This window comes from Protopterus annectens, chromosome 4.part0 (genome assembly GCF_019279795.1).
Source record: "Protopterus annectens isolate FY-2018-M chromosome 4.part0, PAN1.0, whole genome shotgun sequence".
Taxonomy (NCBI): domain Eukaryota; kingdom Metazoa; phylum Chordata; order Ceratodontiformes; family Protopteridae; genus Protopterus; species Protopterus annectens.
Genome location: NC_056733.1, coordinates 240,980,625 through 241,003,634, shown reverse-complemented (window position 1 = coordinate 241,003,634; position 23,010 = coordinate 240,980,625). Strand labels below are relative to the sequence as shown.

Genomic DNA, 23,010 nt, shown 5'->3' with positions numbered 1-23,010 from the left:
AACAAAGGCATGCAATTTAGCCACTGTTTTGGTTGCAGCTGTATAGCAAGCTGTAAAACAAGCCCTGAGTCACACACAAATGAAGACCACTCAAGAAATAAAAGAAACAGTCCTGTTACAGACAGTATACAAGATGACAGTGGCTAACACAAATCCCATTATATGTCAGTGGTATGGGAATACACCACTACTACTGTATAGTTAGCATGACTCATATAAAGCAGACTTGAAATGGATTATGGGAAAGAGGCTTGAAGAAAAATAAGATCATGTTGATATGTCAGCGATTTTGCAGAAACATATAAAAATCTGTAAGAAGCAGTCAGAGTGAATATAAGGTATTAAAATAGCTCAGAAAAAAATAGATAGCATGACTTTCTGTTTTTAGTTCTAAGGTAGAGTTTTCCTTTAAGTAGTAAAAGTTAAAAATTAATTTGTGTCCAATGTGGGGACAGAGGTCATACAGTGAAGCAATGCAAAATGCTTTGTACTGAATTATAATAAGTGGGTCACTTGTGGGTTGATTGTGACAGAGAAAATGAACAAGAAGCATGGAGTATATATGAACAGTACAATGTTCATTGTGTACAAATGTGAACATGACAATGATACCAATGTAGAAAGTTATGAAGAAGAGATTGAAAATGGCATGTTGATGCTGATTAGGTAATGGAAGTTGCTGTTACACAGAATGAAGAATTGCAAATGCAAAATAATTATGCTTATCCTGTATAGGGATAGGGCACGAGGTAATAACTGCACAACATTGGAATAAAGAAAAAATGTGTCTGTTTGTAAAGGTCAGAGTAAGAAGAAGGAAAAGTAAGTTAAAATAAGGTCTAGTGCGACAACAAAAAAAAAAAAACAAAGAAAAGAAAGGGATAGCATAAATATTCATGTACTGAATGTCAGTAGTATAAAAGGATAGCTGTTAAGAATTGTGGTGTTGGTTGATATAGAAGAGTCGTGATAACTGAGTCAGTATGAATAATGATAGTGGTTTACATTATGTAAAGGGAAGCAGTGGTAAGAATTATATATATATATATATATATATATATATATATATATATATATACACACACACACACACACACACTGATAAATGTTTTAGATAAAAGCATGTTTTTGAATGTTTGAAACCTTTGATAATGGATATTGAGCTTACGAGAAACTTCAACTGCAGTTTAAGAGGAAAAGCAAAAAGTATTTCAGGGTGTTACAGTAATAAGAGATATAACGAAATTTGGTAGCCTGGTTATGGGTGGAGAAAAGACAGCATTTTCAGAAAGTATGAACGAAGGGATATAAAAAGATTGCAAGGTTTTCAGATCATTTGTCCATTTGAGTAAAATGTGTGGTAACTCAGATAAGTACTAAAAAGGTAAATATGAAGAAATGAAGCCGGCTAAAAACTGTTATGGATAAATATTGTACCATCTATCCTTTCTAATATTTATTGGGAGGCATGGTGAATTACATTAAAAAAAAAACAATACAAGTTGTGAAGATAGGTAAAGGCTGCCAGCCTAGCTAGATAGAATTTTGTAGATAATTCTGTCATTTGTAAATATTAATGTAAGCCACAGGCTTGTTCTCTTAAATGTGAACAGACTATACTGGATGTTGAACTGAAAAAAAAATGCAACAACAATGCACTCTGCTGTAAGAAAGCTGATACATAAAGCATTTCATGACTTTTTTGATCTAAAACTCGGAGCCGAGATATATAAAAGGAGGCATTCTGCCTATTGTTTTGCGGCCAGAGTTAATTTATTTTATTGCTCTGGCTTCCTGACCAGCTGCAAGATCAAAATGGTTATTAACCTCTGAGTTTCTGTTAGCCTGGGAACCAGAAAGAAATGATGTAATGTGAAATGAATCACTGGTACTGTGTTATCAATTTAAGGACAGAAAGAATGAGATCATTTAGCATTTTTCTTGAAAACATCCAACATCACCAATACTGTCTTGCTCTATAGGTAAGTTTATTTTAGAACTGTGTTTTCTCTTAAATATAGCTAGGAAATAGGAAGATTAGATTAATCATTTTTCTGTATTGATGTCAGAACTTTTCTACTGTATTATTTTAAGCATTTTCCTGTGATATCTGAACTCTTGACTAGCACTGTGCAGTAAGAAGTATTGTCTTGTGTTTTTATTATTTATTATTAAATATTTTTAAACCTTTCAACTGTGGCTGTTTTGTGTAGTGATGATTTAAGCTCTAGAGTACATTGCAAGTATATAGTGATACTGGCCAAGCCACTCCAATAAGCCTTGACTGTTCAGTTGCACTTACCATTTGGATAATAATATTGCACAGTATAATTGGACACCCTTTCATAAGGGCCTTTTAGTAGCTGATAAATATTAGTGGGTGGTGGCAAGTGGTACTACCATATAGCTTGGGTAAAAAGGGCACAGCTGGAGAACCTGTGCCAGCCTTTCCCAGGAGTGTCTGTGTGGTTGTATAGGTTCATAGGTTCATAGGTTCATACTAGGCTATCTGCCCGAGGGCATTTCCTTAAGTATGGGGAACTATACCCATTATTTTGCTGTGCCTCTGTCGAGCAGTGACACTGAGGTAATCCCTCATCCATTGGTCAAGATTTCTCTTGAACAAGGCTTTGTTCCACAGCATAGGAGTCTTTGGGTGATGAATCTATTTAAGTCTCCGCCCTTGTGGCTCTGGTGGATCTAGATTTTTGAGGTGAAGCATATTCATCAAATCTGGGTTTGACATGGCCAAGGTCACCTCTGAGCTTTGAGACCCTTTATCCTTTTGGTGAGGAACTCTCCAGCTGCGGGTCAGATACATTCATTGGGCATTGTACTCAATCATTGGTCTGATGAGTGATGAGTAAAGGGAGACCATGACCTCCCTTGATCTAGATGAGAATCCCTTCATGATAAGGTGGGCAATGTAGAAGGTCTTCCTAACTACTGGATTGCCACCTATTTGGTAGCTAGGGGTAACCTTGGTATGACTATGCATTTTTGGCATTTAACTTTAGGCCATGGCTCTGGCACCAGTTATCCGCCTTCTGAAGGATATCTGTGTCAGATGTGTTTTCTACTATGGCTCCCAGTTTGCAGTCATCTGCAAACAAAGTAGATGCCAAACAAGAGTGGGCCCAGGACTGAGCCCTGTGGGACCCCACTTGTGACAGGCTTTGAGTCTGACATGGTGCCAGCAACTCTGACCCTGTGGGTTCTGTCACGCTGAGTTTTTCAATGATCGCCAGATCCAGGTAGGCTGTATGGACTGCCTTTCCCTCATCAATGGCTTTGGTGACTGTTTGCATGATCTGCCTTTGACAAAGCCAAACTGGGTTGGATCCAAGGTCTGCAAATTCCCTATGTCTTTATTTATGAGGTCCATTATGATCCTCTCCATGGCTTTGCAGATAAGGCTTGTCAAGCTGGGACCACAGTTGCAGTCATATCCAGAGGTAAGACTTTGATTAAATAGCTGTCCTAGTTGTGGGTTTAATTCCTCATTGAGTTCCATGGATGCTGTGTTTTTGCATAGATATCTCTCCTTTAAGTTTGCACTGAACCTGTCAGCCAGTATGTTGGCAATGTCTGTAGGATCAGTAATCTTCACATATGATTGTCTTTTGAGTCTTTAGCTATTTTTCTCTCAAAATTTGCTTTGGATTGCCTTATCCATGCAGTCCTGCAGGTGCTGGTAGAAGGCATTTAAGTGTGAAGTCGGCTTCGAGGTTTTACTGTGGTCTTTTTATTTCAGGTGTGACTAGTTGTTCCATGGCATTTGAGTTTATGAATTCCAGGAACTTTTAAACACCTTAACCATTAGGCGCTTATCTCAAAGTGTGTGTGTGTCAGCTACTTGGGCAGGGACACGAAGCACTGGTTGGACAGAGAGGGTGCTGGAGTTTTTAGTTTGCCCACTAGGCTAAGATCAGGACCCTATAACTGTGCCAGTGAGGAGTCTTAGTGGGGACCTGGAGAGAAGGGGAGAAACCAGCCCCAGTCTGACTGCGATCTCTGTGTGCTCTTAAGGAAAATTGTACTTTACTGTGTGTGTATTTGTTATCCTTTCCTTATATGGACACCCCTCACTGGTGTTAGTGGTGAGGATTGAGGCTCCTTGATTGCTGGGCCAGTGCACGGGCATCACACAAGTAATTATTTGGTCCACTACCCTGGAGACAAAATCCCAAAAATGCAATAGATTGAACATACTGGAAAGCCATACTATCTTGCTATAGGTTAACTATTTGGCTCTTAGGAAGAAGCAGACTGGTTGCCCCTCCCCCTTTATATACTGGAATGATTCTGACTTCCTTCAGCTCTGCAATAACTTTTCCCTTAGGAGTGTACTAAAAAGTAACATAAAGTCAGGGCCACAATATCTATGATCTCGTCCAACTCTGCTGTGTTATCTGCTCCACCTGCTTTTCTATTTTTCAAATAAATAAATAAATAAAAGGTCTTAAATATGCCAGTAACATTATTCATGTTTACTCAATCTACAATACAATTATTTATTATCACAATATCCAGCTTCAGGAATGCCTACATTATTGTCCAGATTAGGTTGTAAACAGGACCACTCGTCAATTTTAACTAACTCTTTGCAGATTTATACCCAACTTTATTTGTTAACCTGATCACTCTATCATTTTAAACACACTGAAAGTGAATCTATGATCACCTTAAGTTCCATGTAGATTTTCTCCCTATGTATCATCATCATAATCATTTTGTTCAACAGTCTATATTCTTGTTTGATTCTAAGATCACTGAAGCTTTTCTCCTTTTAAAACATTTGTTTTTCATATTCATAAAACTTAACTGCATACTAACAGCATTTACAGACCTACAATTCTTTCCCTGCAAGATATGCATCATTCAGGATACACAGCTCCCTAAGAGTTAATGGCTTAGATTTAAATATTTACCAGGCACCATCCAGATCGCCAAAGAGGTCAGTGAGGGACAGATGGAAGGCTGGAGATGGTGCTGCAGAGTCACCATTCACCCCATTCTAAAATTGTGTGTGTGTGTGTGTGTGTGTGTGTGTGTGTGTGTGTGTGTGTGTGTGTGTGTGTGTGTGTGTGCATGTGTGTGTTTTAGAGACAGCAAAGTAATTCTGCCCAGGCTTCAATTATTATTGGTAAGGTTATACTGACAAAGCACTTGAATTGATACGAGATGGTTGAAATCCTGGGCAGCTTAGAAGAGAAGATTCTAAAAAAGATAGTTACATTTTCACTGAAGTCAGTACTGACACAATTAATTTCTATAGAGAGGCACTATTGAGATCACTGTCCATGTCTTCAGGAAGGGAGGCCACTAATGTTGTGTACCATGCTAGACCACACTGACAATGATGCTTAAATTTAAAGATAAAATAACTGAATTCAGGAATTGACTGGTTAACTGGTAACATTCTAGTGAGATCTAGTGTGTGACAGCATAGAAAGAGATGGTCAAGAGACCCTCTTTCTTTGCTAGAGAGAGTCTGAACCTTTCAGCCCAAGACTTTCACATACTGCCTAAAATTCTCTACTCTCACAATGCATTTTTAGGCAATGTTCACTTGAAGGGAATTGCTACATAAGAAATTCTAATTTGAAAAACATAAAAATGGTGTTGCTAAACACTAGACGTTCAAACAATAACATTTCTGAACTTGAGGTCTTCCTGGCCCACAAGGACTTTTATATTTATACAGTTAACAAAACTCACTTCTGGTGCAGTGAAAGCATTCCCTCTTCAATAGGTTTTCCACCTATCACTCTCTCTGGCAGCTGTGGGGGAGTATCCATTTTTACCTGAAATATTTCCCCTTCATGCTATATCTTGCACGACACAAACCTGAAACTTGTAGAGAGGTCTTAGTGATTCTCATTACATCCATCTGCCATTTCACTGCTAATTATAAATTTGTTTGTCCTACAGATAGCACTTAAGAAGGCCTGAATCGAATAAAAAATGTTTAGTAAGTTTTAACACTCATCTAGAAGATTTGGACTACACCCAAAATACATCCATAGCTTTCTTGATTTTGTTAATGCAAACTACCTTACCTGTTGGATGATATAGTAAGCTTCTTGATGGCCACTAAAGCCACAAGCTTAGTATAAACCTATGAACTTGTGAACAATTGTATCCCAGTCTTTCCAAGCACTGACAATCTTTAGTTTGGAGTTAAAGTGAGGAAGGGTAAATATTCAGTTCAAAGTACATTAGAGCTATTTTTTATTTTTATCATAAAGTACTTGGTACTATAGCACATATATGTTTTCCAAAGCAACAACTGTCTGAACATGTGACCTGGTCACACCATTCTAAAGCAACAGGTAAATGACCCAGTATAACTATTCCAGAGCAAAAAAACAACAGCCATTCTCCTCATGTACTTCTGCCCACTTAAGAGCAACAAATATCTTTCTAATCAATCAAGAACAGCCATCCATCTTGCTTCCCATTCCAGGCGAAAAAAAAAAAAAGAAACCGAATCCGGTCCACTATTATACAACAAAGAAATTCTGATATTTACATTCTGACCATACTTCAAAATAATAAATATCTCTTCTCATTTATTTATTCGAGGTTTAACTGGATATGTGAACATGCACAAAGACCCTTTTCAGTAATGACCTGGGCCAATGGCAAAGACAAATGTATTAAACAATTAAGAAAAGACAACAAGCAAAATGCATAAATGGAACAGAGGCTTTAACAACAGACAGTATACATATGTTCAAATTAGCAGGAGTTAATAGTGTCACAATGTTGATAAGAATCAGATATGAATAATACAGTAATAAAGAACACACACACACATATATATATATATATATATATATATATATATATATATATATATATACTTTGATTATTTATAGTAAAACATTTGCAGTTATACAATTTAGGCAATGAACTCTGTGAGTGATATGAGAAGGCATTTAGTAAATAAGAATCAGCAGCAGAGGAGGGACAATGACTGAGTCAATTTAACCCTTGACAATAAAGCAGGACCATTATTGTACCATATCCCACCATCCTAAAATAGCAAGTACTTAAAATGGATAGGATCTGGTAGTTTTTAGCTTCAAACATTTAGGTAATTTATAATGCCTCATTGAGTGGTAATGTAGAAAATGTTGCTTGCTTCAGAAAGTAACCCAGGAGAGCATACAGTTTGGAAAAAACATGTCAGTGACTTGGAAAACTACTAAAAATGTCAATGTATAGAAAGTGTAACTATACAACTGCAAGATGACCAAATCTACTGTCACCTATGCAAAGTTACCATGAACACTGAATTACTGTTGGGGAACTGGAAGCATAGAATGTTTGCAAAGATATATCTGTCAGTTGGTGGTTGCTACATATTGAAGTAAGAAGCAGCAAATGTGAAGTAATTTTAACATTTCTTACCTTCTTCACAGTTAGTTCCCACATATCCTGGACAGCACTTCCATTCCAAAGCAGTAACTGTCCTGTATGCTATTTTGTATGTAGGCATCACCACCATCTCATACCTGCATCAAAATAAATTGTGAGTGTTATAGAACTAATCAGCATGCAATAACCAAAGCAACAGTGTCTGTCATAGAAGCTCTTATTATGTGAATACAGTGACAATAGCAGAAGTTAGGGTACCACACAGGATGATGGCAACCAATGTACTGTTCGGTTAACATTTTTGTACAGTCACTCAGGCATGGATTATTCATCTTAAAGAGAGCAGAAAGTAAGGAAAATCTGCAGCAAATGAAGAAGGAAACAAGTGGAAGACATAGACTAAGATATTTGGCTTGTGCACCAACTAGTTAGCCTCAAAGCCAGAATGTTGCCTAGGCCTGGCACAGTCTATAGTCTTACACCTCCTTTTTTTTTCCTTACTATAGTTTTTTGCCTCTACATCACAGTGAACTACAGAAACCATGGAAACATCGTGCATTTGATTTCTTCAGCATTCCCATTCCACACTAGTTCACGGTGGAAGGACTAAATTAATACAATGGCAGAAGATGTAAGCACTTGTGTTGCTGAAGCTAATTTATCCCTAGTTAGTTAATACTAGGTTACAACACAGTTTACATTCTCTGCTGGCATGGATTTCATCTGTAGAGTTGTTACCTTAATGCTGTAAAGACAAAGAGTAAGCTGCCTGCTAACAAATGTCACTCTGAAGATGGTCAGTTTCTAAATTCAGCCTCAGCAGATACCCTTCACATCTGCACTCGCAACAGTCCAGGAAAGCAGCCAGTCAACATTACTAGTATTAGTAGTTATTACTGGTAATCAGCTCAAGTTTGACATCCATGGAAGTTCTGTCTTGAAAAAAACAACAAATTAGGATGTCTTTACAGGCTCAAAACACTCTTTCTCAGCCATAACAGATAAATCAGTTCCTTCTTTCACTGTTTTATTCATTGCACCCACTCTTAATGAGCAAACTTGAATGAGGGCACAATAAAATTGTCAGATTTGCTGCATCATGGAAAAATATACCATTGTCTTTCATTATGTAGGCTAAAAAGGTCTGAATTTGAACATTATCTTTCCTCCACCCAGCTTAATTTTTTCCATGTGTGCAGCACTGGTCAACATATTAACCTGATAAAAACTTTAGTGGGTGCTCAGATCTGCAGCTGGAGTCTCAAGCATGTAGAAATGAGTGGCTTATGCAGATTTGCTCATCCTAGGGGGAGGGTATGGTGTTTTTTGGCTGTTGACTGCTCTCATGTAAGTGGCAGCCTGCAATTTACAATGGTCATAAAACCAAGAGAGGTAGGCTTGATGATCCCAAGCTGGTGATGGAAGCCCTCAGAAGGCAAGCATGTGGGAAAATACATATGCCATGAGGAAAGCATAAGCTGCTCCTGCAGTACATGGGTGTCCGCGTCAGCCATTCGAGGCAGGGTTAGGCCATTAAGAGAAAACTCCAGTGGCTGTGTACATGATGGTTCCACAATCTGCTCTCACTCAATGGGTGAAGGAAGACCAATCAAATGATGGTGAGGCTTGATGGTCAGCCGGCAGCAGTGCAGAAAACACATCTTCAAGGATACAAATATTCAAATAAATGTTACTCAAACTATCTAGGTAACCTTTACAACAGTCTACATTTTACTTTACGGTTTATTTCAAAGAGCTGTGCATTTATGCATACGTCAGAGGGGTATTTCACCAATGGAAAAAGGAACTAAATTTACTGTAACATAAAGCTTGTACAATGTTGTTTCTGCATGTACTTTAATTATATCCATCATTCTTCATGTGAGTGTATAATCCAAATGCTTATTACTAAGTAAATATGAACATATACTACCTCATCTAGATCCGTCTATATACTGTCAATTGTTTGTTTACTAGAAAGTAGCTATGAAATCCACTACTTAAGCTAGACTTGCACTTTTCAGTTTATCTGTATTTGCAGTTTATAATGTACTTCAAACATAAACAAAACACAGGCAGAAATGCACATATATGTATGCAATTTCCCTCCCTGGGACTCCAGTGAAAATGAAATGTTCCAAGTTGAACACTCCAAATAAACAAATTTAAGAAAATTATTTGATGTTACAAAAAATGGTATTTTTTGGCAAGGCAGATTTGTTGAAAAAAAATGAAGAAGGAATGCACCTCTGTTCCATCATTCTTACCATCCCACCTTCCTTTCGTCTGGGTGATCTGCACCCAGCCTTGAACCTTGATCAGATTAGGACATGGAAGTACACTTTTTTGAATCACAAATAATACAAGTTACTAAGAGAAAAAGAACCACAACTTATTAACTGGATACACAAAAAAAAAATATTTCAGAGAATAAATATGCAATAAATATTTATGCACTGGACAAGCTGCACCCACCCTACAATTTAAACGTTTTCACTCTAAGATCATGACAACATACAGCATAAGCTATGTCCATTATCTATTAAACCATTTGTTGGCATTTTTTTCTGACAAGGCTTCTGCTATTTATGTTGTTTTCACACATTTTGTACGTCCAATTTTTGCCATGTTTTTCTATTCATTATGGTCTATGGGACTTGAATGAATTACCTGTATTATTTAACATTCTTATTGAGGGCAGCCACAGTGGTGCAGAGGTTAGCATTGCTGCCTCACAGCAAGAGGGTCTCAGTTCGATTCTCAGCTGGGGTGCCTTCTGTGGAGTCTGCATGTCCTCCCTGAGGTTACGTGGGTTTCCTCCAGGTGCTCCGGTTTCCTCCCACACCCCAAGGACATGCTGTAGGTGGATTGGACACACTAAATTGGCCCTAGGTGCGAGTGTGTGTGCCTTCTGTGGAAGGTTGGGTACCGGGCTGGGAAAAAAAAGAAATTTTTAAGGAAAATCTGCAGCAAATGAAGAAGGAAACAAGTGGAAGCCATAGACTAAGATATTTGGCTTGTGCATCAACTAGTTAGCCTCAAAGCCAGAATGTTGCCTAGGCCTGGCACAGTCTATAGTCTTACACCTCCTTTTTGTTCCTTACTATAGTTTTTTGCCTCTACATCACAGTGAAATACAGAAACCATGGAAACATTGTGCATTTGATTTCTTCAGCATTCCCATTCCACACTAGTTCACGGTGGAAGAACGAAATTAATACAATGGCAGAAGATGTAAGCACTTGTGTTGCTGAAGCTAATTTATCCCTAGTTAGTTAATACTAGGTTACAACACAGCTTACATTCTCTGCTGGCATGAATTTCATCTGTAGGGCTGTTACCTTAATGCTGTAAAGACAAAGAGTAAACTACCTGCTAACAAATGTCACTCTGAAGATGGTCAGTTACTAAATTCAGCCTCAGCAGATACCCTTCACATCTGCACTCGCAACAGTCCAGGAAAGCAGCCAGTCAACATTACTAGTATTAGTAGTTATTATTGGTAATCAGCTCAAGTTTGACATCCATGGAAGTTCTGTCTTGAAAAAAACAACAAATTAGGATGTCTTTACAGGCTCAAAACACTCTTTCTCAGCCATAACAGATAAATCACTTCCTTCTTTCACTGTTTTATTCATTGCACCCACTCTTAATGAGCAAACTTGAATGAGGGCACAATAAAATTGTCAGATTTGCTGCATCATGGAAAAATATACCATTGTCTTTCATTATGTAGGCTAAAAAGGTCTGAATTTGAACATTATCTTTCCTCCACCCAGCTTAATTTTTTCCATGTGTGCAGCACTGGTCAACATATTAACCTGATAAAAACTTTAGTGGGTGCTCAGATCTGCAGCTGGAGTCTCAAGCATGTAGTAGCGTTGCCACCCCTCCGTTTTTTTTCCGGAGTGCCCGGAAATCAGTAGGGCACTCCGGTTCTCCGGTTCTTGTAATCGGAGTCCGGAAATAGCGTCAGGCTCGTCAGCGTATTAAAAAAAAAAAAAACATTCCCGTGACCCGTCTTGGACTCTCGTTGATTGGCTGCTTGCTGCAGACGAGGCTCGTGCAGCAAGCAGCCAATCAACACGTAGAGTTAGTAGTAAAAGCCCTGCAAAGCCCGCGAAAATTTAAGAATATAAAGCGGTGCTTCAGCATTACCTTTTACTTTTGTAGTACAAAGGGTGCTGCTTAAGATCTGAAATTCTTGCTTGGAGCCTTGGACATCGTCTTCAGTGGATTGCCTGCCCTGCCTGCTTGGAAGCCCTGCCTGGAAGCCCTGCCTGCTTAGAAGCCCTGCCTGCTTGGAAGCCCTGCCTGGAAGCCCTGCCTGCCTGGAAGCCCTGCCTGGAAGCCCTGCCTGGAAGCCCTGCCTGCTTGGAAGCCCTGCCTGGAAGCCCTGCCTGCCTGGAAGCCCTGCCTGCTGCCTGCTGCCTGGAAGCCCTGCCTGGAAGCCCTGCTGCCTGGAAGCCCTGCCTGGAAGCCCTGCTGCCTGGAAGGATTGCCTTAGCCCTGCTGCTTGCCTTGCTTGCTGGAGGAGAAGTGCTGTGGACTGGGTGGTGGTGTGTTCCCCTGCTTGCTGGCCCTTTAGCTGCCTGTTCTGTTCTGCTGCTGAGAGCTTGTTTTAGTAGCCCTGCTGCTGATTTTTCTGGAGGTAAGTGGATTTTTTTTTAATGGATTCTTTGGAATTAAGGTAGATTTTCAAAGATTAGTGTGACAAGGGGAATGAAATATTGCCAGCACAACTACTAGTGAATTTTTTAAATATTAAATTTATATTAATTCACTAGCTGTGCTGGCACTATCTCATTCATTGATGGTGACAAGATGTGTGTAACTATCTAGATGTTCAACATGTGGTGATTAACTAGAACAGTTTCTAATCTGGTTTTGGACTTGGTTGCAGTGAATGTATAATGACTTCATGATTTGTATAAGATGCTTGGACTGTAGATCTGTCTTTCTAGTCTGTCATCACCGTGATGTTTACCTTGACCTGTGTTTCTTCCTAGGGTGTCTTTCTAGGGTGTACAGTCTTAGTAGTATAGTGAGGCTTAAATGTAGCTTTTTGTCTAGTTTGTCATCACAACTGTTTACCTTTTATCTGTGTTTTCTAGGGTATACCGTCTATACCAAAGCTTAGCTCATTTGATGTTACAGTGAATATATGATTACATGATTTGTATAAGATGCTTGGACTGTAGATCTGTCTTTCTAGTCTGTCATCACCGTGATGTTTACCTTGACCTGTGTTTCTTCCTAGGGTGTCTGTCTAGGGTGTACAGTCTTCGTAGTATAGTGAGGCTTAAATGTAGCTTTTTGTCTAGTTTGTCATCACAACTGTTTACCTTTTATCTGTGTTTTCTAGGGTATACCGTCTATACCAAAGCTTAGCTCATTTGATGTTACAGTGAATATATGATTACATGATTTGTATAAGATGCTTGGACTGTAGATCTGTCTTTCTAGTCTGTCATCACTGTGATTATGCTGAAGGGTGGAGTAAAGGGGTGTGGCTATTAAAAGGAATGGGTGTGGCTTGATTGTGCATGGGGCGGGGCTTGTTTGTCAGGAAATGGCACAGTAGAAAGGTGGCACCCCTATCATGTAGAAATGAGTGGCTTATGCAGATTTGCTCATCCTAGGGGGAGGGTATGGTGTTTTTTGGCTGTTGACTGCTCTCATGTAAGTGGCAGCCTGCAATTTACAATGGTCATAAAACCAAGAGAGGTAGGCTTGATGATCCCAAGCTGGTGATGGAAGCCTTCAGAAGGCAAGCATGTGGGAAAATACATATGCCATGAGGAAAGCATAAGCTGCTCCTGCAGTACATGGGTGTCCACGTCAGCCATTCGAGGCAGGGTTAGGCCATTAAGAGAAAACTCCAGTGGCTGTGTACATGATGGTTCCACAATCTGCTCTCACTCAATGGGTGAAGGAAGACCAATCAAATGATGGTGAGGCTTGATGGTCAGCCGGCAGCAGTGAAGAAAACACATCTTCAAGGATACAAATATTCAAATAAATGTTACTCAAACTATCTAGGTAACCTTTACAACAGTCTACATTTTACTTTACGGTTTATTTCAAAGAGCTGTGCATTTATGCATACGTCAGAGGGGTATTTCACCAATGGAAAAAGGAACTAAATTTACTGTAACATAAAGCTTGTACAATGTTGTTTCTGCATGTACTTTAATTATATCCATCATTCTTCATGTGAGTGTATAATCCAAATGCTTATTACTAAGTAAATATGAACATATACTACCTCATCTAGATCTGTCTATATACTGTCAATTGTTTGTTTACTAGAAAGTAGCTATGAAATCCACTTCTTAAGCTAGACTTGCACTTTTCAGTTTATCCGTATTTGCAGTTTATAATGTACTTCAAACATAAACAAAACACAGGCAGAAATGCACATATATGTATGCAATTTCCCTCCCTGGGACTCCAGTGAAAATGAAATGTTCCAAGTTGAACACTCCAAATAAACAAATTTAAGAAAATTATTTGATGTTACAAAAAATGGTATTTTTTGGCAAGGCAGATTTGTTGAAAAAAAATGAAGGAGGAATGCACCTCTGTTCCATCATTCTTACCATCCCACCTTCCTTTCGTCTGGGTGATCTGCACCCAGCCTTGAACCTTGATCAGATTAGGACATGGAAGTACACTTTTTTGAATCACAAATAATACAAGTTACTAAGAGAAAAAGAACCACAACTTATTAACTGGATACACAAAAAAAAAATATTTCAGAGAATAAATATGCAATAAATATTTATGCACTGGACAAGCTGCACCCCCACACCCTACAATTTAAACGTTTTCACTCTAAGATCATGACAACATACAGCATAAGCTATGTCCATTATCTATTAAACCATTTGTTGGCATTTTTTTCTGACAAGGCTTCTGCTATTTATGTTGTTTTCACACATTTTGTACGTCCAATTTTTGCCATGTTTTTCTATTCATTATGGTCTATGGGACTTGAATGAATTACCTGTATTATTTAACATTCTTATTGAGGGCAGCCACAGTGGTGCAGAGGTTAGCATTGCTGCCTCACAGCAAGAGGGTCTCCAGTTCGATTCTCAGCTGGGGTGCCTTCTGTGCGGAGTCTGCATGTCCTCCGTGTGGTCACGTGGGTTTCCTCCAGGTGCTCCGGTTTCCTCACACATCCCAAAGACATGCTGTAGGTGGATTGGACACTCTAAATTGGCCCTAGGTGTGAGTGTGTGCCTTCTGTGGAAGGTTGGGCACCGGGCTGGCAACTCGACACCGTAAAACTCCACTGCCTCTTATGAGTGGACAGGTGATCTGCTGTGGTGACCCCTAACCGGGAAAAGCCGAAAGAAGAAGAAGAATTTAACATTCTTATTGAATTATTAAAGAAGAAATCACAGTTTGGGGGTTAACTCAACTAGGAAGTGTAGCATTCAATACATCATCATAGCTTTAAAGTGCTAATGAATGTTGTGGCCATAAGCATGACTACTAAAAATGTTTTATAACGCTATTTTTTCTAAAGTTGTTGAAGGGCAGGTGAGGTGATAGACTGTGTGGAAAGGCATATTTCTATTATATTTATAATGATAAATTGTTACAGAGACTTGAAAGCTGCTTATAGAATGGGAAAACTCATTTTATATATTTTGAGGATGCTATAGATTTTGTATTTATGGGATGAAGTTTGGGGTGAGAATTTCTATTAAAAGCTTCATAGTATGCAGTGTGCTGAATATACATATGAATGATAGGTCTGTGCTGAATATGAAGTTATGACTATTCACTAACAACATTTTAGTGCATGGAGCACTGTGATTACACAACAAAATTGGAAAAAAGATAAACCTGTCACTCACTACTGTCATGCAAAACCTGACCATCACAACTCTTTCAATGGTGTGTAACAGTTGTTACAAACTACCTAAGAGCTGTGATGGTTGGGTATAAGGGAAGGGACATTTCCTTGATCCCTTAATATCTTTCCTCCTATAAACTGTCTTGTACTTTTTCTTTACTTGCTGTCCATGTGACAGCACTTGCTAATTGCTTTACTGGCTTTCAAAGCCGAGTAAAACACATCACATTTTTTTCCTTTTGTAACTGATAGTATATGGAGTAGATAAGACTCCATGAACTACAAAGAGTTATCATCAGGTTTCACTGGTCATAACTTTTTACTATGTTCTCTCAACACAGACATCAAGATTCACCTCTCAAGCTTTGCTCTTGAGGTGAATTTCTTGTCTTACATGTCTTGATTGCATAATAAAATGGTTACAATTGGAGACCCAATAATAAACATATATATTATTAGCTATATACATCTACATTACCACTATATGCCTCAACAAAGAAACATTTTAGGACTTCCAAGATGGCTGCACATTGAATAACAGCTTAATTTCAGCTCTCCCAGTTTGAAAATAGAAACTCAGAAGAGAGAGCCAGTAAACTTGCATTTTCCAATACATTTCAGTAACTGGCTAGTAAGTACACTGCCTGGATGCCAGCAAAAAAGAAATTCAAAGAACCTGAAAAAAAAAATCAGTCAGAAAAGGTGAGGAAAAACACTGACTAGGAAGAATTCTATAGCTGTTCAGCAAAAAAAAAAAACAGTGTAAGCTCCAGCTCTGGTGCAAGGCATGACTTCCAGTAACTTACAGGAAAAAAATAAGTCATATATACTCAGAGCTGATTAAAATAAACCAATTCAAATAAGAAAAGGCTGGAAAATGGAAGAAGCTTTAAACAGATATTCAGATGAGGTGATAAAACTGCAAAAATCAGAGGTCGAAATGAAGAAAAGACTGGCTGAATATGAGAGTGCTTAAGAAGAGACCATTCAAAAAATAACAGAATTAGAGGACAGAGCACATAGGAAAAACCTGAGATTTTCTGCTGTACCACAGTAGCTGAAAGGAACAGACAGCATTAATTTTATGAAAGCACAAATAAGCAACTAGACTGGTATTCCACAGCAGGATTTGGTAATTGAAAGGACACATTGTGTGTATGCTCCAAACCTGGCCATGATAAAGCAATGTAGACCTTTAATAGTAAATTTTCTGATAAAACTATGGCATAAGGATAAAGTACTAAAAGCGGGAGACAGTAGAATGTTTGTGGAAACTTATTACTGGTTGTACACCAGGCAGAAGAGGAGCACATTTATTCCACCAATCAGGAAATGTTGAGAAGCAGGCATAAGATTCAAACTGCTGTACCCAGTTATCTTCAGAATATTCTTTCCTGGAGGGACAAAATAATTTTTTGATGCAGAACATGCTAAGGAGAAAATACAAAAGTTTGTCCAACAAAAGGTGAGCTGTGAAACAGAAGAAAATTCTGCTTTTTGTTCCTCTGGTAATAAAGACAACAGAGAGACTGTGCCAGTGAATCCTTTTCAATGTTTCAACAGAAAAGAATTGAAAGACATAAAAAAAGCACAAGAGTTGACTAGAAGAACCAAGAGTACATTGGAAATGAATCAGAGATTGGATTTGGGAGATAAACAGGAATAAAACCAGCAGCTCAGAAATTGACAAATGAATGTGAGATTACAAAACCATTATTATATTTGTGAAACATGACAGAACAAGAAAACCTGGAAACATTGGACTTTTTGACTTTGTTAAACTTGTAGGGGACTCTAAAGCATATGCCCTACTTCATGTCACTAATGTTTGGTGGAACATGTAGGACAGGGGAAAAGGAGGGAGACAGTGTTAACTGTAAGTAAACAAATTTTTGTTCTTAACAGTAATAGTTTTATAGTGCATGATATAATCTGCATGCTGTAAGGTAACATTTTCTCAGTTATTTTCAAGTGTAATGCAGATACAAAAGTAAAAATGTGCCCCTGTGTGTTTTTTCATTATTTTCTCTTTCTCCTTGTTCAGTTTTAAGAAACACAGACACAACAATGTAAAAAAAAAAAAAAAAAAAAAAAAAACAGAAGGAAAGTCTGGTCAAAAGAGTATGATACAAGAAAAATGTATGTACTTCTTCTCATTTTTTTTCTCATTCTTGCATAGGAGAAAGACCAGATTAAGGCCCTTGGCTTGATCTAGTAATAGGTTTTAAGAGAAAGCAAATAAAAAAGAACATTGAATGTAATAAAGCTTTATTCTAGCAAATAAACAAATGCTTGTAGAAGCAACTCTGTATGTGGTTCTCATGTCTCCATGGAACAGTAAAAAAAACACTAAATTGTTTGCCGCCAAAGCAATTGTAGGAAACGTTTAATAGAAAAACTTTAAAAGCATCTACAGTTAAGCACTTTCATCTTTTTGTTACCAAGACATCATCACCTCAAACTAGCTCCATTTTAAAATGATGCAAATACAGACGCACCTCTAAAACCCATCCCACGCACACAAAGAAAAAAAACATTTCTTAATGTTCGCCCCACAGAAAAGTGCTAACAAAATTCTTTGAAAAATTTTCTAAAATGCTTTATGAATAAATGACACTAAAATAGCAACCATGTGCTTAAAATTAAGGCACCTCAACATAATCTACTTGCTCTTCTTTTAAGTTCCCAATAAAGAAAAAGTTTTTTTCTTTGTCTACGTGAGCTACACAACTCAAGTTGAGTCTGTGTTCACGTTAAGAATGTTTTTCTTTTTTTTTTTTTTACTGATTACATCACTAATTTGTGATGATTAGTTTGTATTAGAGGTGTGTCTGTATTTGCATCACTTTAAAATGGAGCTAGTCTGAGTTGCATTCAGAGTTCTGATGATGTCTTGGTAAAAAAAAGATGAAAGCATTTAACTGCAGATGCTTTTAATTTTTTTCAATTAAACGTTTCCTACAATTGTTTTGGCAGCTGACAATTTGTTGTTTTTTCTGTCCTTAGTTTTATGTTTCTACCAACACCAGAACTCACCCTTGCTCTTGGTTGATGTCTCCATGGAGACAATCTGATAAAGAGCAATAAAAACAGAATACTTCTTTGTTTTAATGGCTTTCTTTCAATGGCAAGGAGATAATGTTTTCCGAAAGCATTCAAGTGTTTTCCCATTCAGGGAGAGCAGTAAAGATAAGACACAACCAGACAGCACTTAGTAAAAGCCCAGGATTTACCATGCGTCATAGCATGGATAACCTTCCTTTTAGGTTAACCCAAGTCAGTCAGTGTGACTGCCAGTTTGTGACAACTGTTCCTATTAGGAGGTAAAACTTCAATATTTTAAGATGTACATACGTTTGTGTATTGTTACTAAGTTAATAGGTTTTAGGGGTGTATTTGCTATTTTTTGTTTGTTTGAGGGCTTTCAATAAAACAAAAAGTTTTGTAAGATGAGACATAGGCTCAAATGGATATGACAAGAAACAACTGTATAAAAGATCAACTTGACAAACAGTGTGTGCATGTAATACAAAAGCTGGAACTAGATACTTAACAAAAACAATGTTACAAATAAAAGGTGAGAATAATAACTTTTTAACAGTGCTGCATCAGTTAGCATTGCCACCTCACAGCAAGAGGTTCTCCGGTTCGATTCTCGGCTGGGGTGCCTTCTGTGTGAAGTCTGCATGTCCTCCCTGAAGTCACGTGGGTTTTCTCCGGGTGCTCCGGTTTCCTCTCCCATCACAAAGACATTGTGCAGGTGGACTGAACACTCTAAATTGGCCCTAAGTGTGAGTGTGTGCATATGTGTGCCTTTGAAGGAAGGTTTGGTGCTGAGCTGGTAACTTGACACCATAAACCTCCACTGCCAATCGTTCTCCCGACCATTCTTCTGCTGTGGTGACCCCTAATGGGAAAAACTGAAAGAAGAAGACAATAGGCAAGAAGAGGCTGACATTTATTGGAGAAATATAGCAAAAGAACCAAGGTATCAGGAGCAAATAATTAGAGAGGAAAAGGTAATAGAATGGGAAGAGGCCAAGTATGTATTTGTTCTGCAGGCTAGAGATTGTCTTCCCTATCAATGATTGATATCAGAGTATAGGCAAAGAGATAGAAATAGGAGGATCCTAAGCAAAAGACTAGCACTGGTAGTTTTTAGTAGAATCTAGAACAAAACCTGTTGTTAAAAAAGGAATAATTAGTAGAGCATACAAAATATTGCATGATAACTATAAAAATCAATCACAGGAGGTTAGAAAGGATTGGTAAGAGAGAATGGATAACCAATTCACAAATAAACAATGGGGTGTATATGTATGTCTCCCAAATATGCAACAAAGTCTAGAAGATTTAGGATCTTTGCTTGGAAGTTGTTACATAGGTACTTGTATACCCCAAGTAAACTCCAAAGATTTTTTTTCCTCAGGTAGACAGCAAATGGAGGCGTGATGGGGAAGAAAGAGGTAATTTGGAACATATTTCCTGGGAGTGTAATGTGTTGGCAAACTTTAAAGATTCCCTACAGCCTACTCCTTCAGAGATACTGGGTGAGCAAATTTGTGTAACTATGGTTTTTTTGAGTTATGATACAGAATCGGAATTGCCTAGACATGGTAAGGCCTTGCTGTGTCTAATTATGTTAGTTGCCAAAAAAAGCAATTACTAGAAAATGTAAATCATAGTCTAAACCAACTTTGTTAGAAGTAGTGAATATAGTAACAGAGATAAAACAACTGGAACTGTGATATTTAGAAAAGGGCAGGGGTAAATTACATAGAAAAAATGAGAATTGTGGGAACAATACACAACAGAGGAGGGACGAGGTTTAAAAGAAGGCAGGATTTCAATGAGCTATGTCATGTCTGACTGACAATGAATGGATAGATTGTAGGTGATGTATAATGTCTGCAACTAAAATTATGTCACTTTTGGTTTGTAATGTATAATGTTTGTAACTAAAAGTATGTCAATATGGTTTGTTTTCATTTATATAAATGTATGACTGTCTGTGTCATAAGTGATAAATTAATAAAGATGTTTCTTGTTAAGAAAAAAAAAACATTTCCTATTGGTTTCTATCCCTTTGCCCTTACTGCCACTTCTATTGTCTCTATTTACCTTTCAATCCCTTTGCCCTTACTGCCACTTCTACTGTCTCTATTTAGCCTGTAACAAGTTTTTCCCTCCAGGAAAATTTCAGCTCATACTCACTACCTTCTACATCCACCTGACCCTCAGTACAACTTTTTTTCTATAGCATCTAACAAATATACACACTACTCACCTTTCCTCACAAGCTTTCTGCTTTTTACTATCACATCCTCTCTGCTTTCTACTCACATCTTTTACACCTCCTGTCTCTTACTTCTCTTACCCTTAAATGTAAAAAATGTAATTTGACATTTTAAACCTCAAATTATATGCCAGTTTATCTTGTATTAATATCTAATGACTCTAAATTTTACTGATTATAGATTTTTTCTAGTATAGCTGCCTTTCACTTATTGTATTTCCATATTGTAACTTTAAGCTTTACATTTTTCTCTATTGTGTAAAATTGCCTTTTTTTGTAAGAGGAGCTTTCCCTCCCCAACCTCCATCGAAAAAGAAGTTACCATAGCCCAGTCAGACTATCCTGGTCAACAAAAGCAATCAGTCAATCAATAAATAAAAAGGTGGGGCTTTGTTACTTAAATATAGATCTTTACCTTTTTATTAATGTAGTATGTGTTTCTTTAATGGTCGTACAGATTTATTTTCTTTCATTTACAGTGACATTGCAGTCTAATTATAAAAAAAAAAATTATATCCTTTCTTTTACATAAAGTAGATAAGGAGATAGAATAAACTTTTGTTACTGAGTGTGAAGTACAAGCTTTGGATCAATGAATCCTTAATGAAGGATAGGAAGAACAGGGGCTTTTGATAAGAAATATGCATTTCCTATGACAACATATACACACACACACTCACATCTTCCATTCTTTAAACACCTAGATCTATTCTACATTTTTCACCTTCCCTCACTTTTTTCCACTTTATGCTCTCCTCGCAAGGGATGTACATACTGTTTTAATAGCTAATGAGTGTCTACCTAAGTAATGCTTGCCTAACATATGACTGCACATTGCATATAAATGTACAAAATATTTTTTCCTTTGACTGACTACAGAAACCGTTTTTCTATTGCTGTTCCTGAGGCTAATAATGAAAATACTCCATTTGAATCAGTGTTCTACCCTGGTTAACACACACAAACATATATATATATATATATATATATTTATATATATATATACACATCATATATGCCGCCAGCTGGACAAACAGACAGACAAAAGACACTCCATCACTCACATACGATACACACTACACCCAACCCTTAACTAAAACTAACAATCTAATTCTCAAAACACACACATGTACTTGTGCATGCACACACACAGACAAAAGCAAATGAACACTCAACTATGCCCCATGCTTAGAAAGCAGACAACATGTTTTCTTCAATAAAACCACATTATTGGCTTCCTACAGCTACTCACTAAAAAAGCAAATGCAAGCAGCCATACATACACCACTCAAACAGAAGAAAAACAAAAACAAAACATGCTTTAAGTATGGGGAGTGTCATCTTCCACACCACCAATATGGGGGGGGGGGGAGTCAGCTCCAGAGTTACACAGTTTCGACCACAGTCAATCCTCCACTATGTTGCTAAGGTTGATGTTCGACCACAGTCAATTCTCCACTATGTTGCTAAGGTTGATGTGACGCAACTTGATTACAACAGTGACTGATCCACCAACCTTTCAATTAAAAATCAAAGCAATGCAGAACATTACCCAACTGTGAAGTCATCAAACTGTATGTCAACAGCATGTCACGCACGCACGCACACACACACACACACACACACACACACACACACACACACACACACACACACTCAAACACAAACACACAGATATATACTGCAACATTATGTTGTTTACACAGATAAACTATTCAGTAAAAACTGCAAGAAAAAACTGAGCCAAGCTAGAATTTTCACTGTGTAATACTTTAAAACTCCTGTAGTGGAGGTGAATGGGAATATATGAAAATGACCGCTTATGGGCTTACCAGTGTTTCAGCTACATGGTTTCTCAATACCCATGACTTTTTATTCTTTTTACTCTAATTCTTTACAGGTACATTCAAGCCAATAAAGCCAAACCCCAGAAGCTGTAGACACACCATGTTTCAGACTTTTTGTGACTTTGTCAATACAGCATAAGTGGATTGTTTGGCTATGTTTTAGAAACACAAGGCTTAAAATCCATCTGATGCCCATAAACATTAAAGTGCCTGCAACATATTCCAAACAGCATCCAAGTAAAGAGTAAACAGGTTACATAGACAAACTATTCAATAAAAACTGCAAGACTCACTCAAGCTAAAGTCTTCACTGTGTAATATCTTAAAACTTCTGCAGTGGAGGCAGATGGGAGATAGACAGATAGATAATCATTTAGGATATAATCATATCTATCTAACTATATATAACAGCAGCACTCAGTTAATCATTTATGATATGATTTATATCTAGCTAACTATAAAAAACAGCAGCACTCAGATAATTAAAAACAAAAAGGCCCATCTCTATACCAGAAGAATGCAAAGTTCCTATAATCACGGCTGCACAGGTAAAAAGCACACTCTCCAAAGCCAAGAACATAGGATCCATGGGACCTGACAACATCCCAGGC

The 23,010-nt window shown here is 37.7% G+C and overlaps 1 protein-coding gene across 3 annotated transcripts in view; it reads right to left on the bottom strand.

Moving 5' to 3' along the window:
* LOC122799279 (EMI domain-containing protein 1-like) overlaps positions 1–23,010 on the bottom strand; it is a 1,823,504-nt gene that overhangs the window by 1,603,429 nt on the left and 197,065 nt on the right. For all 3 annotated transcript variants that reach the window (XM_044068236.1, XM_044068235.1, XM_044068237.1), the window contains exon 3: positions 7,420–7,523. In XM_044068236.1, the coding sequence (XP_043924171.1) occupies positions 7,420–7,523 (104 nt within the window). The remainder of the gene's footprint in view (positions 1–7,419; positions 7,524–23,010) is intronic.